Here is a 15,595-nt window from a genome sequence, read left to right on the forward strand (position 1 = left end):
TAGTTTATTGAGTCTGTTGGCATCTGCTACCCTCAGCCTGCTCCCCTAGCATGCAACAGCATAGAGGATCACACTGGCCACAACAGACTCGTAGAAAATCCTCAGCATTTTCTGGCAGATGTTGAAGGACCTCAGTCGCCTCAAAAAATAGAGATGACCCTGGCCCTTCCTGTAAAGTGCTGTGGTGTTTTTAGCCCAGTCCAGTTTATTGTCAATGTGTACTTCAAGGTATTCCAAAGTATAAAACCTCTGAGCTCAACGTAATCAAATGCTACAAAGCTCCGAGGCACAGCATGTCCTGCCGGGGCTACACAATATTTAAAAATGTTTTTTTTTAAAATATGCTCTTAGTTAATTTTCCAAACCAAGATCTCGCTTCTACTTCAAAGCATCTTTTCCCTTACTCAACTCAGTGAAGGGAAACAAACATAGCAAAAAAATATTCAACCTCTCATGTCTCAAAATGTAAAGACATCCTTTCAATATCCTGTCAGCACCAAGACGAATCACTCGCTCTTTTCACTGGGGCTGGGCAATTAATCAAATAACTCCATTAATCAACATTATGACTTTCTAACCGACCTAATTTTACTCATGTCGATATATTAAATAAATTAAATCTTTCACGCAGGCAGTCAGCCAATCTGTAACTACTGTAGCTGCCTTATCGTGCCCAGTTAGTGCATGCTCATAGCCTTTGTTAACTGGGGTGTAAAACAAATCTATTTAAGATACTAAGCCAAAATGTAAATAAATAAATACTTAGTTGGGTTCAAAGTTTATTTTGTTTTCTTATTGCACAGTAAAAATGTAAAAATATATACATTAAAACATATTTTGTAGTGAATTGTGTAACGGTTACGTCACTGTAATATGGATTTTAGGTCAAATCTCCCATCACTATCATTGTAGTCTGTTAGGCTTTTGTAATATCATAATGTGCATGACAAGCATAACAATCAATCCCTGAAAGCTCATAAAGTTAAGAGGTGGCAAAAGATGCTCACCAAACAGACATGCAGACCTGCATGTCAAACATACGTGGAGGTCAGGTGAGTTTAGACGAGCAAAGAAAAAACGCGTAATCCTTTCCCAACGCAAGTAAAAAAAAGAAGGCCATGCTTCATTCTTTATAGTGACTTGGATGCCAGCTAACACTGATGTGCTAACACAATCCTCTGTGCGTAAAGTCTTGACTAAGTATAGTCTGGAAACGACTGATCGCAGAGCTTTCTGCCAGTGTTCATTTACTGAAATGAACACTGGCAGTAAACAGTGGTCCAGCCCAGTCAGTTTGTTTCAGTGTAAACACTGAAACAAACTAAAAACCAGCAACAAACAACTTAAACAATCACAAAGAAAGAACAATACAGTATCCACATCTGAACCAAAGAGTAAAACAGTGAAATGTGGATTATTAAATATTAGGTCTCTCTCCTCCAAGTCTCTGTTAGTACATGACTTAATAATTGATCAACAAATTGATTTACTCTGCCTTACAGAAACCTGGTTGCAGCAGGATGATTATGTTAGTTTAAATGAATCAACACCCCCGAGTCATTCTAACTACCAGAAATCTCGAAGCACAGGTCGAGGGGGCGGTGTGGCAGCAATTTTTCACACCAGTCTATTAATTAATGAAAGACCAAGACAGACTTTTAATTCATTTGAAAGCCTGATGCTTAGCCTCGTCCACCCCAGCTGTGAAACTCAGAAACCAGTCTTACTTGTTATCATCTATCGTCCACCTGGGCCTTACACAGAGTTTCTGTCTGATTTCTCAGACTTTATATCTAATTTAGTTCTGAGCTCAGATAAAATAATTATTGTGGGTGATTTTAACATCCATGTTGATGCTAAAAATGACAGCCTCAACATGGCATTTAATCTGTTGTTAGACTCAATTGGTTTCTCTCAAAATGTAAAAGAACCCACCCACCACTTTAATCACACTCTAGATCTTGTTTTAACATATGGCATAGAAACTGAACATTTAACAGTGTTTCCTGAAAACCCTCTCCTGTCTGATCATTTCTTGATAACATTTACATTTACAATAATTGATTACGCAGCAGTGGAGAGTGGACTTTATCAAAGTAGATGTCTTTCTGAAAGCGCTGTAACTAAGTTTAAGAATATAATCCAGCCACTGTTAACATCGTCAATGCCCTGTACCAACACAGAGCAGAGCAGCTATCTGAACGCTACCCCAACAGAGGTCGATTATCTTGTTAATAATTTCACCTCCTCACTACGTACGACTCTGGATACTGTAGCTCCTGTGAAAACTAAGGTCTCTAATCAGAAGTACCTGACCCCGTGGTATAATTCTCAAACACGTACCCTAAAGCAGATGACTCGTAATCTGGAGAGGAAATGGCGTGTCACAAATTTAGAGGATCATCATTTAGCCTGGAGAAATAGTTTGTTGCTTTATAAGAAAGCCCTCCGCAAAGCCAGAACAGCTTACTACTCATCACTGATTGAAGAAAATAAGAACAACCCCAGGTTTCTCTTCAGCACTGTAGCCAGGCTGACAAAAAGTCAGAGCTCTTTTGAGCCAACCATCCCTTTAACGTTAACTAGTGATGACTTCATGAACTTCTTCACAAATAAAATTTTTATCATTAGAGAAAAAATTACCAATAATCATCCCACAGATGTAATATTATCTACAGCTACTCTTAGTTTCATTGATGTTAAGTTAGACTCTTTTTCTCCAATTGATCTTTCTGAGTTAACTTCAATAATTACTTCCTCCAAACCATCAACGTGTCTTTTAGACCCCATTCCTACAAAACTGCTCAAAGAAGTCCTGCCATTGATTAATTCTTCGATCTTATATATGATCAACCTATCTCTAATAATCGGCTATGTACCACAGGCCTTCAAGGTGGCTGCAGTTAAACCTTTACTCAAAAAGCCATCTCTAGACCCAGCAGTCTTAGCTAATTATAGGCCAATCTCCAACCTTCCTTTCATATCAAAAATCCTTGAAAGAGTAGTTGTCAAACAGCTAACAGATCATCTGCAGAGGAATGGTTTATTTGAAGAGTTTCAGTCAGGTTTCAGAGTTCATCACAGCACAGAAACAGCTTTAGTGAAGGTTACAAATGATCTTCTTATGGCCTCTGACAGTGGACTCATCTCTGTGCTTGTCCTTCTTGACCTTAGTGCAGCATTCGATACTGTTGACCATAATATCCTATTAGAGCGATTAGAACATGCTGTAGGTATTACAGGTATTGCACTGCAGTGGTTTGTATCATATCTATCTAATAGACTCCAATTTGTGCATGTAAATGGAGAGTCCTCTTCACACACTGAGGTTAATTATGGAGTTCCACAGGGTTCAGTGCTAGGACCAATTCTGTTTACATTATACATGCTTCCCCTAGGCAGCATCATTAGAAGACATAGCATACATTTTCACTGCTATGCAGATGACACCCAGCTCTATCTGTCCATGAAGCCAGATAACACACACCAATTAGTTAAACTGCAGGAATGTCTTAAAGACATAAAGACTTGGATGGCCACTAACTTTCTGCTTCTTAACTCAGATAAAACTGAGGTCATTGTACTCGGCGCTGAAAAGCTTAGAAATATGGTATCTAAGCAGATTCTTACTCTGGATGGCATTACCTTGGCCTCCAGTAACACTGTGAGGAACCTTGGAGTCATTTTTGACCAGGATATGTCCTTCAACGCACATATTAAACAAATATGTAAGACTGTGTTCTTCCATTTGCGCAACATCTCTAAAATTAGAAATATCCTGTCTCAGAGTGACGCTGAAAAACTAGTTCATGCATTTATTACTTCCAGGCTGGACTACTGCAATTCATTATTATCAGGATGTCCAAAAAACTCACTGAAAAGCCTTCAGTTAATCCAAAATGCTGCAGCAAGAGTACTGACAGGGACTAGAAAGAGAGAGCATATTTCTCCTGTTTTGGCTTCCCTTCATTGGCTTCCTGTTAAATCCAGAATTGAATTCAAAATCCTGCTCCTCACATACAAGGTCTTAAATAATCAGGCCCCATCTTATCTTAATGACCTTGTAGTACCATAACACCCTATTAGAGCACTTCGCTCTCGCTCTGCAGGCCTACTTGTTGTTCCTAGAGTATTTAAAAGTAGAATGGGAGGGAGAGCCTTCAGTTTTCAGGCCCCTCTTCTGTGGAACCAGCTTCCAGTTTGGATTCGGGAGACAGACACTATCTCTACTTTTAAGATTAGGCTTAAAACTTTCCTTTTTGCTAAAGCATATAGTTAGGGCTGGACCAGGTGACCCTGAATCCTCCCTTAGTTATGCTGCAATAGATGTAGGCTGCCGGGGGATTCCCATGATGCATTGAGTTTTTCCTTTCCAGTCACCTTTCTCACTCACTATGTGTTAACAGACCTCTCTGTATTGAATCGTATCTGTTATTAATCTCTGTCTCTCTTCCACAGCATGTCTTTTATCCTGTCTTCCTTCTCTCACCCCAACCGGTCGCAGCAGATGGCCGCCCCTCCCTGAGCCTGGTTCTGCCGGAGGTTTCTTCCTGTTAAAAGGGAGTTTTTCCTTCCCACTGTCGCCAAAGTGCTTGCTCATAGGGGGTCATATGATTGTTGGGCTTTTCTCTGTATCTATGAAGCGCCTTGAGGCGACATTTGTTGTGATTTGGCGCTATATAAATAAAATTGAATTGAATTGAATTGAACCATCCCAATTTTAAAACAATGCAAAAACACATTGTTATTCATTCAGTTATTTACAGTTCCTATTTTAGCATGCAGGAGTGTTGTTACTGAATCTGTAAGGACAAGCAGATCTAGTATGGCAAAGTTTATTGCTTGGGGCTCTCTCTGGCTCCCGTGTCTGTGTGCTCTGGTCTCTACTCAGCAGCTCAGCTCCCTCCTCTCTCTTCTCCTCTACTCTCCCCATTAACCGGCTGACAGATCAGTAATAAACACAGCCTGTCACCTTCAAGGCCTGCCTCTCATTTACTAGAGAACACATGAAACCCCACTTGCTCATTCCCTCTCTATCTCCCTCTCTCTCTTTTTTTCCCTTCATCTGCTGGGCTCATTGGAGCTGAAACCCGATTTTTGGCCCCTGCAGCCTCCGAGGCAGCAAATTCTCTTCTGCACCCAGATAGTCCTGAGAAAGGCATGAATATTAAATGGAAAATCCATGAATAAATAACCAAAAAAGGACTTCCGTTGCTCTAACCTCTTTCTGTCTCCCAGCAGTGGATGACAGAAGAAGAAGAAAAGCACAAGGGAGAAACAGAGGAGAGAGAAAAAAAAGAAAATCACGACTATCTCAAGAGAAAAGATGGACATTTGTTAGGTAATTGGCTCTCTCTGTTTGCAATCCCATGGTGCAATGATTTCACACTTAAAACAAAAACGGTAATCACAAGGTAACAGTGTAGCTGATGGTTAGTAGAACAAAATTAAGATGCAGTATTTTCTCAGGGTATATGTTGTGTGATTTCCATATTGAGTGATATGGGCTATATATATTGCAAGAGCTCAATAATGTATGCACATGGAAAATTATAATCACACTGAAAGAGGAGCAGGAAGTGAGATGTTGAATGTTTAGCAAATAAATAATGAGAAATGTGTATTTTTGATGTATAGTCCCCGGGCTTGTGGCTGTTACACAGAACATGTAAATATGGATTTCTTTGCTTTAAGCAATTCCCTCAAGAGTACTTAATAGGTTCTGCATTTTTTACAGAGCAACCTGGAGACAAATCATATGATAAACATGCAATGGAGCTACTACACAACAAAGTACTGTCTGTGTGTTACTGGGTTATTATGCGTTTCTGTGGGATAGTGTTACATACACTGTTAATTGAAGTACCATCTCTAATACAATTCACTTAACTGAATATCAGGAGTAAAATAGTAGTTAAACGTATAATCTCAGCAACAACACTGGTGCAGCTGAGCTGTATTAACTTACTACGAATGGAAACTTCTCTGCATAAAAAACCCAACTGATTACAGGCAGAGTAAACTGTGTTTTCTTCTAAAATAAAAGGCAACACAGGAGAGAAAAGGAATAAACAATAACCTATGTTTTTGGCAGAGGTAAACTAGATGGACTTATCATTATCCGAGCAGTGTTTTACTGTTTGCTAACACAACGTGTGTTCAAGTAATTTAATTTTCCCCGCTGACAAAGAAATACCAAGTTAGACCTTTCCAAGAGTGATTCATGTAAGCTTATCTGAAACCACGAGTTACTCGAGACATCCAATAGGATCTAGTGCTACATCCAATCAAGGGAAAACGGTGGCTGGACATTGTGCCGCAAGCACAATTCTTCAGACAGGAAATAGCCTTACAAGCTCACTGCCTTTGAAATGATTGCTTAAAAAATAGTTTGCAATAATAATGCAAATACTAGGTCAGCTTGTCTGCAAAGAGACAGTTTATGGACAAGTCGCACTGATTACAGCGTGTTAGCAATCTGTCTGGTGATCAGATGCAACTATTTGTCAACCAATTGGAAAAAATTCAGTGCGATCACTGGAAAACCACTGATTTTTCCTTATGAGAAGGTTGTTTCTCATAAGGAAAGGCAAAGCCATAACTAACAGTGGTATTATAATTACTAATAACATCTCTCAAGAGTGCGTGTTTTCATCAGCATTCAACAATTTAAGTTAACATTTTTATCATAGTTTCTATCAATGGTCCACTGGAGAGAAAAATATTACTAAATACTTTGGAGAAATTGCTTTATTGTATAATGTCAGCATAAAAGTAATGCTGTGATATTATGCTTTCCAACTATTTAGAGGGCTTTTAAAAAAGATGAAAGAAAATGTTGGCGGCACTTCAGGCTTAAAGATGAACTACACTGTCAACCTTGAGGTCCTCGGGAAAAAAAAGACTCCAGTTTCCAGCGATTTTCAGATTATATATGTCAATGAATTAGACTACTTGAGATTCCATCGTGACCTGGTGTCGAAGCTGAATTTCTCATCTTGGCAATTATACCCTTGACTTCCTTCCTTGTCGTGAGAAACCTGAACAAAAGAGAGCTCTATTGTATCTGCTGGAGAGCCATCAGTGTGACTAATCTGTGTAGCAGAAGATAAGCTTTGTTCACAAAGTACTCAGTGGAGTCATATGTTCACAAGTTACTATATGTTCAGTGGAAACTGAATGAAGAGCTCTTTAAAAGCTGTTAAAGGACTTTGTATTTACATCTCTAATAAGGAACAATTGCATTTTGGTTCTGTACTGTCCAAAACACTGCATGTGGTTACAGAGATTCATTTGCATATGTAGCTTATGTGCAAATGAATTATTTCCATCATACAATACTAAGCAAAAGACTGGAACCTTCCCTCAATTCATATATTTTGCTAGAAACAAATGGGAAACATGTGGGAGTTGTGCAGTAAATAACACAAAAACAACGTTTATACAGTTCCAGCAAGCTTAAAAGTTAATATTTGAGTATTTAAGTTTAAATAGTCTTCAGGAATAGTTCTCCAGGCTTCTTGTAGGACATAAAAAGCTCTTCTTTGTATGGCTGCCTTTTGTTCTGCCCTCTGTAGAAGAGGGCAGAACAAAAGAAGTGCTCAACAGCGCTTCAACAGTGCTCTGGGGAGACCAATCCAGGACTGAGAGAAAAACCAACAGTGGGACACTATCTGGTATATTTTTACTGCATTGGCAGTTTGTTTGGGAACCAATGCCATCTTTTCAGATGGTATTGTATGGTGGATCATCTGTGTTCATAATTTCTGATGAGGCTTCAATAGATGGATCAACTCCAGAGCCAGATGCATCTCTCAGGTCCCGTGTCAGGTCTTTGCTGGATTGTTCCATAATTTTTAAGGACATGACTTTTAGATATTGTTCATATGCTGTTAATAGTTTGTACGTCGCCAATTCTTTTGTCCAGTTTGTCTGATTGTTTTAAGGACACCCTGCTGAGACATGTCAAGTGTTCATCCTGTTAGACCAAAAATACCATTTTAAGCCTGTCAAACTGTTTTATTTTTTTTCTTTGACTTGACAAAAGAAATGGGAAAAAATTATGTGTTTTTGCATCAGTGCCTAAAGACAGAAACTGTTATTTGCAGACACAACAGAGAATCGTACTTTACTTAGATGCCTATTTCAAGTTTGAATGATTCATAGGTCAGTGTTAAGTGGAAAAATGAAAAATGACTGACTGAAAATGAAGTGAAAGAGCAGCCAATGTCCAAAGAATAGCTGTGAAACACCTTCAGAAAGCCTTGAGAACTACTGCTCAAGACCAATGCAATATAAATACTATATATTTTGCTTCTTGGAACCAAAGTACAAAGGAATGAGGGGTGGCTAAATACTTTTGCACAGTACTGTATAGTATGCTGAATAAAAGTCCAAGAATCCCAGTAGAACAAATACACACTGTAGCACAATCAGCCAGCAGGTCTTTGAAGCAAGCAAATTAATGCAAGATGGAAACACAAGGCATTCGCTGCCTGGAGCTAATGAATGAAATCTGTACACTGATCCTCAACTGTTGCACTTCTAAATCATTGCTCAAGTCAGATGAATATAGGAATACTTGTACATTTTTTTCTCTTATTTGAGAACTCTTAGACAAGGGCTTAAAGCCATGTGATTCCCTCACGGAGCGTTAAACTGGGAATATACTCCTGCTTGAAAGCAATTGAATTTTACATTTTTGGATGCATCATAATAGGAAGGTCAACCCTGTATCTCATTACTTTGTTCTGCAAAAACTCAAGTAGCAGCTTCAGGCAGTCCAGTCAATATATCTGACAATATAAGAGTTTAAGATAATAAAGGGCACAAACTACCTGTGCATGAAAGCAGGCAGACTAATAGTTCAGATCTCCAGCAGGCTACAGCATCTACGATTCTTAAATCAGTCTTGTTTGGTGGCTATTTGTGATGAATCCAACTGACTTGAGGTTCAGTTGCAGGACCACAGATTTCACGCATGGATCCCTGAGTGCTACGAGATAATAAACTGTTCAGTGGTATTTGTTCTATTTCTTTTTATAATGCTGAAATACAGCCAGCTGTTATGACCCAGTGAACATTATGATTGCTTTTCACATCCTTTACTTTGTTTACGTCTGGGTTATTTTATGTAAGTGTTTAAGACAAGCCCCTGTCAGTTAATATTAGATTTATCAAGCAGTGTATGGTTAAATGTCTTAAGTAGAGTGGCATATGGTCTGTGTTTTACTTTTCCAGCGCTGTGTACGTAACCACTTCAGAGGATGTCAGGCTTAGAAAAACATAGGGGAGAGAAGGTTATCTACATGGAGGTATAGGAGAAGCAAATCTGGATTCATGTCACAGAGTCAAATAGCTTTCAAAACCCAGACTGACCTTCAGCTCAAAAAGACGCACACATACAGATACAAATGTACACAGGATGTGACCATAAACCTTAATGCACATCCCTTATTACATGAGTGAGTCTTGACTGTACACCATTTTAAATGTCACAGACTCCTCCACAGGGTAATGACTAATCAACTGAGTTTGCATCTCGTATTGCCATCACATACCAAGTAATGCAACTGGCTGCAGAAAAGGGCAGAATTCGATTCGATCTCAATCTCTGATTTGGGTATCGTCCATCGTATCCAATATCGTTCCTGTGTACAGTATTTGGATATGCTAGGTTTGCCCTAGTTTTTGCCATGTGGCCTGCAGATATGACAAATATCAGCATTTCAATCACATGAAATGTAGGCAAGAGCACAAAAATGACGAAGAACTAAATGACCACTGCCTGGTGAAAAAATCCTGCACGGCAATAAGATGATAATATTTAATTGTTTCAGCTGTCTTAATAGGATGGGATCACTACTGTTTCCATGAAAAGGAATACAGATGTTGCACATGTATTTCAACATAAACCCTAACAGAGCCTGGCAGAAAATTTCAGCAGTTAATTCCTAAAAAATGGGAATCTTTAGAAAGAAAAGCAGCCTTTGCAAGCTGGCTGACATTCATTCAAGCTATATTTCCACAGTACTGATAGCAGAGTCCATCCATCAGTTTCAACAATTCATTTTATATACAGAATGACACATTGCAGCACATTATAGTTTATTAGAAATAATTTTTAACTATTATGTAAGACCGCAGCAGCACTGCTGTTTGAAAAGCTGTTCATCCCTTTTCTTGCTCATTGTGATGAGGTGTGACATAGCCGGCAATAACAGTGACAAGCAGATCTTGTCAACGTAAACTGCTTGAGGAGCAAAAAAAATAAAAATACTAGTGCTAAACCCCCGCTGACTAAGATGAGCGGCAATGCCCTGACCCGTGAGATGTGGTGGGAATTGAGGTAGAAGAGGGGGCGAGAGAGCAAGAGCATGGCAGAGTGAAAAGCTAGCTGGTGACAGAAGGATAACACAAGTGGGACTGTGTAGGTCAAGATAACCAATTTAAAATACTGAGCTAACATGCACAGCTGGGAGCATCTTGTTACACAGAGTGTAACATGAGCCAGTAATGTGTGACTTTAATACTCTGTGTTACAAACAAGGAGAAAATGTAATTAGGAGATAGGTAAAGTGACCTTGACATTTTTTTTTATTTGACATTATATGACACTGCCTGATGTTTGTGCCCATTTTAGGTTATATTAATGTAAATAACTTATTGGGTCTTTGAAAATGATTTAAGATAAGGCAGATCAAGTGTGCTAATGTTCCTGGACTAAACAGTCATCAAACATCTCTGACTGTTTGGATAGTCTAGATATCGCAAATTAGGCGTGAGCTGGAACAAAGCAGGAAGGGACCTTGACAACAGACTATTACACTGTCAAATATCTCAGCAGGTAAAGACATGACAACATAAAATGAACCTAATAGACATTTCTTTATGGGTAACAGAAACGTAACGTCTTAAAACAGACCACAGGTTAAGGGCTTACTAAAGCGTGTGTCTTCTGTAAGAGGCAGGATATGGTGATGGATTATTATTCAGACCTGCGACGTTCAGTGTTCGACACACAAATCCAGTGACGGATGTTAAGGACGGAACAAATAAAATGGAAAAGACGCAGGCTGCTTTTTCTCGGAATAAAGCACAGCTTGGAGCAAAAGTTGCTTGAGTCAAATACTGTTAACAGCATGCAAAAAGGCCATTAAAGGAAACTGGGGCAAGCAAAAGACCTCAACAAGTTGCTGGCAGCTGCTGAAGACATCTTTCTAATGGAAAACAGTCACATTTGTGTTGAGCAGCAGAGGGAAATTCAAGGTAGTAAGATGGGATGGAGCTGAGAACAAACCTCAGCAGAATAAAACCAGAAAGAAAACTGCAGCATGACCCAAAGAGGTCTGTTCAATCAAGACGTCCCAGAAATATCGATGAACTGAAAGATTTTTTAGGACAAATATTCCTCCTCACTTTTGTGCAGGAAATATCTACATTATACAAGTCTCTAAATCCAAGTCCTGACATGCTTTGGCCATTTTGTCATGACTGTCTTCTGAGTTTGGTTTCGTATCTTCTTGAACAAAGCTCAGGTTAGATTTTATTAGCAATTTCAGACTGTTCACAAATGTGTGCATGCAGCTGTAGCAGGAAAAAAAATTGGCCCCAAGTACCGTTAAAATTAAGAAAATGAAAACTATTAGTGGTTATAATTTCCAGCAGGGAACTTTAACAAAGCCATATTTATTTATTCACCAATAAAAAGAAAACTGCTGATTCATAAACAACAACCTACAGTCAGTTTAAATAATGCAGCACCAGATTTTCCAATCTGCGTCTACATCAGCAAGCCTATAACAACGCGTCAGCACGTTTCGACCTTTTATCCAAGAGCATCAGTTTAGGTTCACTGAAATGTGAAAATTAAAATAAAAGAACAGGCGTACACGAGCCTTTTTCCACTTCACGTGGCAGGAAAGTGCAGAATTGTGAAAGACAAACAAAGCAACCCCCAAAAAAGAGCTTTGTTTGTCTACTTTTTGTACCGAGTACAAAAAGTAGACTTTTAAAACCCTCCAGACCAGTAATAATTTTTTTAAGACCTGCTGACATCCTACTTAACAAGAATTTCATTTAATCCTTTGATGTTCAGGTCTGAGCTACACCTCCAAAGCCATTTTTAACTGCTCATTATGTTCACAAAAACCGAGACAAGGCGATCATATCCACTTTTGTAGGGGAAAAAAAGGGGGGGCGGGGGGGGGGGGTGTCATGGCTCCTGCTACATTTTACCTCAAGAATCTCAAAAAGAATTCTCCGTCGATATCAAACGATCTGAGAGAGGCACAGCTGCATAAACAATCCTCTCAAGTCTTTAGAGGGTTTAGAAATATTAACAAAGGAGCTTGCAGGTACATCATTTTTGCAGTAGCAGCTATGGCAGCAGAGGGAAAATGTGTTTGAGCTCTCTTATAAATCACACAATACAGCAACAACATTGCACATCCAGACCTAGTTAGTCCCCCAGGCAACCTGACAGCAAAATCCTGTCTTTACAGATGGCTCTCAGAGAGAAACTGCATGTGTGTGTGTATGTGAGCTTTGTGTCCATGTGTGTAATTTTGTTATTATTAATGACAATATAGTAGTTGTGAATTGTGTAGCATTATCACTTTCACCTGTCTTTATTATGAATAGGTGTAAACATACATACTAAAGATGATTTTTTTTTTTAAAAAGGAGAAGAAAAAAAAAAAAAAAAGCAATTCTTAGTTAGCTCAGGCTAATTTCATCCACTCCACTTCCCCGGACATGAAAGAAGCAGGACTTACAGATCTTGTGCTTCCCTTTCATGGGGAATTTCACGAGCAACTCCTGGGGATTGGTGCAGATGAAGACGAATGGAGAAGCAGACTCCTCACAGGTATCAGGGAACTGCAGGGATGGTGGGGGGAGGGATAATGAAAAGAACAGTTTAGCATCGCCTTACACAGGACTAGCATGTCAATACTGTGCACAGAAAATATGTTGGCGCTCATGACAGCGTTACAGTTATGAATCATTCAGTGAGTCCCTGTTTATACGCCTACGCCGTGCAAACTGTCCTCCATGCCTGATGTAATACTACGGGCCTGACAGCAACTGATAGTTACGAGTCTCGCTGGGTCTTATGCACTATAATTGCACAACTAATGATGCAGTCGCTAATGAGAGCAGCTGCAGCACTTGTGAGCAGTAAAGACGACGCAAAATATATGACAACCGGCAAGAAATTCCTTTTTCAGACGCAGTGTTGTGCGCACATACTATTCAACAGAAACTAATGAATATCAATTTAAAAAAGAAAGAAAGAAAGAAACATGTATACAATGTTTGTGTTCATTTATTAATAAGGAGAACAAGGAATAATTCGAATTTCAAAATCAAACACATTCTTCCACATCTACAGAAATGCATCGAATTTAAAACACGCCCATAACATATTTATCTGTCTCACATGCTATAGCACATTCCTGTGTAAGAGTGGGCGTTTTACAGCCTATAAGTGACAGCAGCCCACAGCATACAGAGGCCAAGAGACAAGAGAAAACCTCTCTCTCTCCCTGTTATTGATTAGTCTCTCAGGTGAGAGTAGGGAATTGACTGACACAGTGACAAAGGAGTCATCTTTCCCATCACAGGCAGCCAACAGTTCTCAGCTCATCCAATTTCCTCCAGCACTATCAGATAGTGCCCATGATTGCATCTAGCCAGCCAGGAAGCAGCTCTTTTCATGACAGCATGCTTTTTCCTCTCCTTCCCCCCCAACTCTCTTATTCACAGCCTCTCTATCTCCCTCAAAGGAGCACTGAAGGTTGTGACAAATTTGGGGCTTTTAAAGGAAATCAACAGAGTCTGCAACCTATCTGTAAGGTCCCTGCAAACTGGGGACAGATGATAGAGATGCTTATTTCTGATTAAACCCCATGTCGACTTGAATCTCACTCACAGCTGAGTGATAAAATATGTAAACACTCCTGAAAGAGCCCCTTGATTGCTCCCTTCCTATGGCAAATGACACAGTGATTCCAATTAAATTAGATTCCCCCGTTGGAAAATTCTCCTGACTGTCCTTGAACAAAATTATCTGTAATTTTGCAGGGTTTAAACAAGGCGGAGGGAACGAGGGGACGAGGTTGGAGATATGGAAACATCAAAACCAACAATGGAAATTGTTGGTAGCTTATTCCTGTGTGCCAAAGACGTTCCTTCACTACCAGAAGCACAGGTGTTGGAGCTTATTTCTTTGTTTTTGTTTATGGGATGGCTTAGGCACATTCAGAACGTCTTGGTCTTGTGTGAACCACTAAACTTAAATGTGAAGCATACAGAAAAATAAAACAAAACCAAATGATAATAAATTATATTAATAAATAATAATGAGCAATTTTTTATTTAAAAAAATATCTCTCTATATAAAATACCTATGGTTCCTTAGTATGGAATATTAAATAGTGGATATAAGATGGTCGTAAATCATCATTCTTAGGGAAAGTGATACATACATACATCACTAAATAAAATAGTGATAAATACATCACTGTTTCCCAAACTCCATCTTTCTACTTTAGAAGATTTAGAAAACAGTCCTCCAATTAGAGTCTGCCCCATACATCACTTTGCACACAACCACAAATAATTATATAACAAATTAAAAGAGCAAAAACTTCAAACGCTGCACAGTTGGACTTCATCATATCCTTCGATACAGCTGAGTTCTGAAGTTGGGCGTTCCCTATGTTCATGCAACAACCTTACTAAGTGGGGTTTAAAAGATGGACGTAGCTACAGTGATGTCACTCCTGGGTTTCTGAAATTGTGTTCTTAGGCCTTGAGATAAGTGCTTCAGCCATCGCCATCTTGGTGATGGTGGTGATCAAAAAACGGAATATGATGAGGAGAGGAGGGTCTGACTGTGAACAAACAATCGATGAAAATTTGTAGGTGGGCCCACACACTTTAAAAAATTATTTTTTTTACTGTCTCTGACGGGCAACATTTCCCTACCAGTAGTGGTTAACACACTCACCTAACACATGGAAGATTCCTGTTTTGAGACTGGGAAGAGACACTGTTATATCAGGAAGTGAGCAGCAGCCTTCTTCTTAGTCTCAGTTAAATCCTGCCAAAGTATTTTTCCTGTAATGGTTCTTTTGAAGAGATCAATTATAATTAAAGCTTTATGGTTGAAAAAAATCAGTATTGTCAGTTTTTTGGGTTTTCATATTCCTTTTGTTGTTTAGTTTTAGTTATAGTGTTATTAAATGTATGAAACTATTTGGACATGAAACTTTAACTTCATAATTTTGTTCCCTTTGACATTTGTGAACATCAGAAAACAAATCACTCCAACTAGCTCCTCCAAGTCCAATATTTACGCCAATTTTAAGAAATTCAAGAAATGATTCTTAAACACATTAAAACCCTTGACACATAAGAAGAGCCTTTTACACACCCTTCCCTCACTTTACACTTTCATACTTGCAAAATCCATTCCAAATCCAAAGTCTAGGCGACAGAGCTGCCTGGGTAGAGTGCAGGAGGCAGAACACAGGACAACCACTCGCTAGCTGCAAACACAACAGACTTTAGCCTAGAGGCACGCTCTCAT

At 39.1% G+C, this 15,595-nt stretch overlaps 1 protein-coding gene across 2 annotated transcripts in view; it reads right to left on the bottom strand.

Annotated features, from left to right (window-relative positions):
• The window catches only part of trip4 (thyroid hormone receptor interactor 4), an 86,660-nt gene that overhangs the window by 43,939 nt on the left and 27,126 nt on the right, over window positions 1-15,595 (bottom strand). Inside the window, exon 12 of one of the 2 annotated variants that reach the window (XM_085166465.1) lies at window positions 12,777-12,879. The exons of the other annotated variant lie outside the window; for it this stretch is intronic. Coding sequence (XP_085022591.1) covers window positions 12,777-12,879 — 103 coding nt within the window. The remainder of the gene's footprint in view (window positions 1-12,776; window positions 12,880-15,595) is intronic. 2 annotated transcript variants of the gene reach the window in all.

Source organism: Neolamprologus multifasciatus, chromosome 1 (assembly GCF_963576455.1).
Source record: "Neolamprologus multifasciatus chromosome 1, fNeoMul1.2, whole genome shotgun sequence".
NCBI lineage: Eukaryota > Metazoa > Chordata > Actinopteri > Cichliformes > Cichlidae > Neolamprologus > Neolamprologus multifasciatus.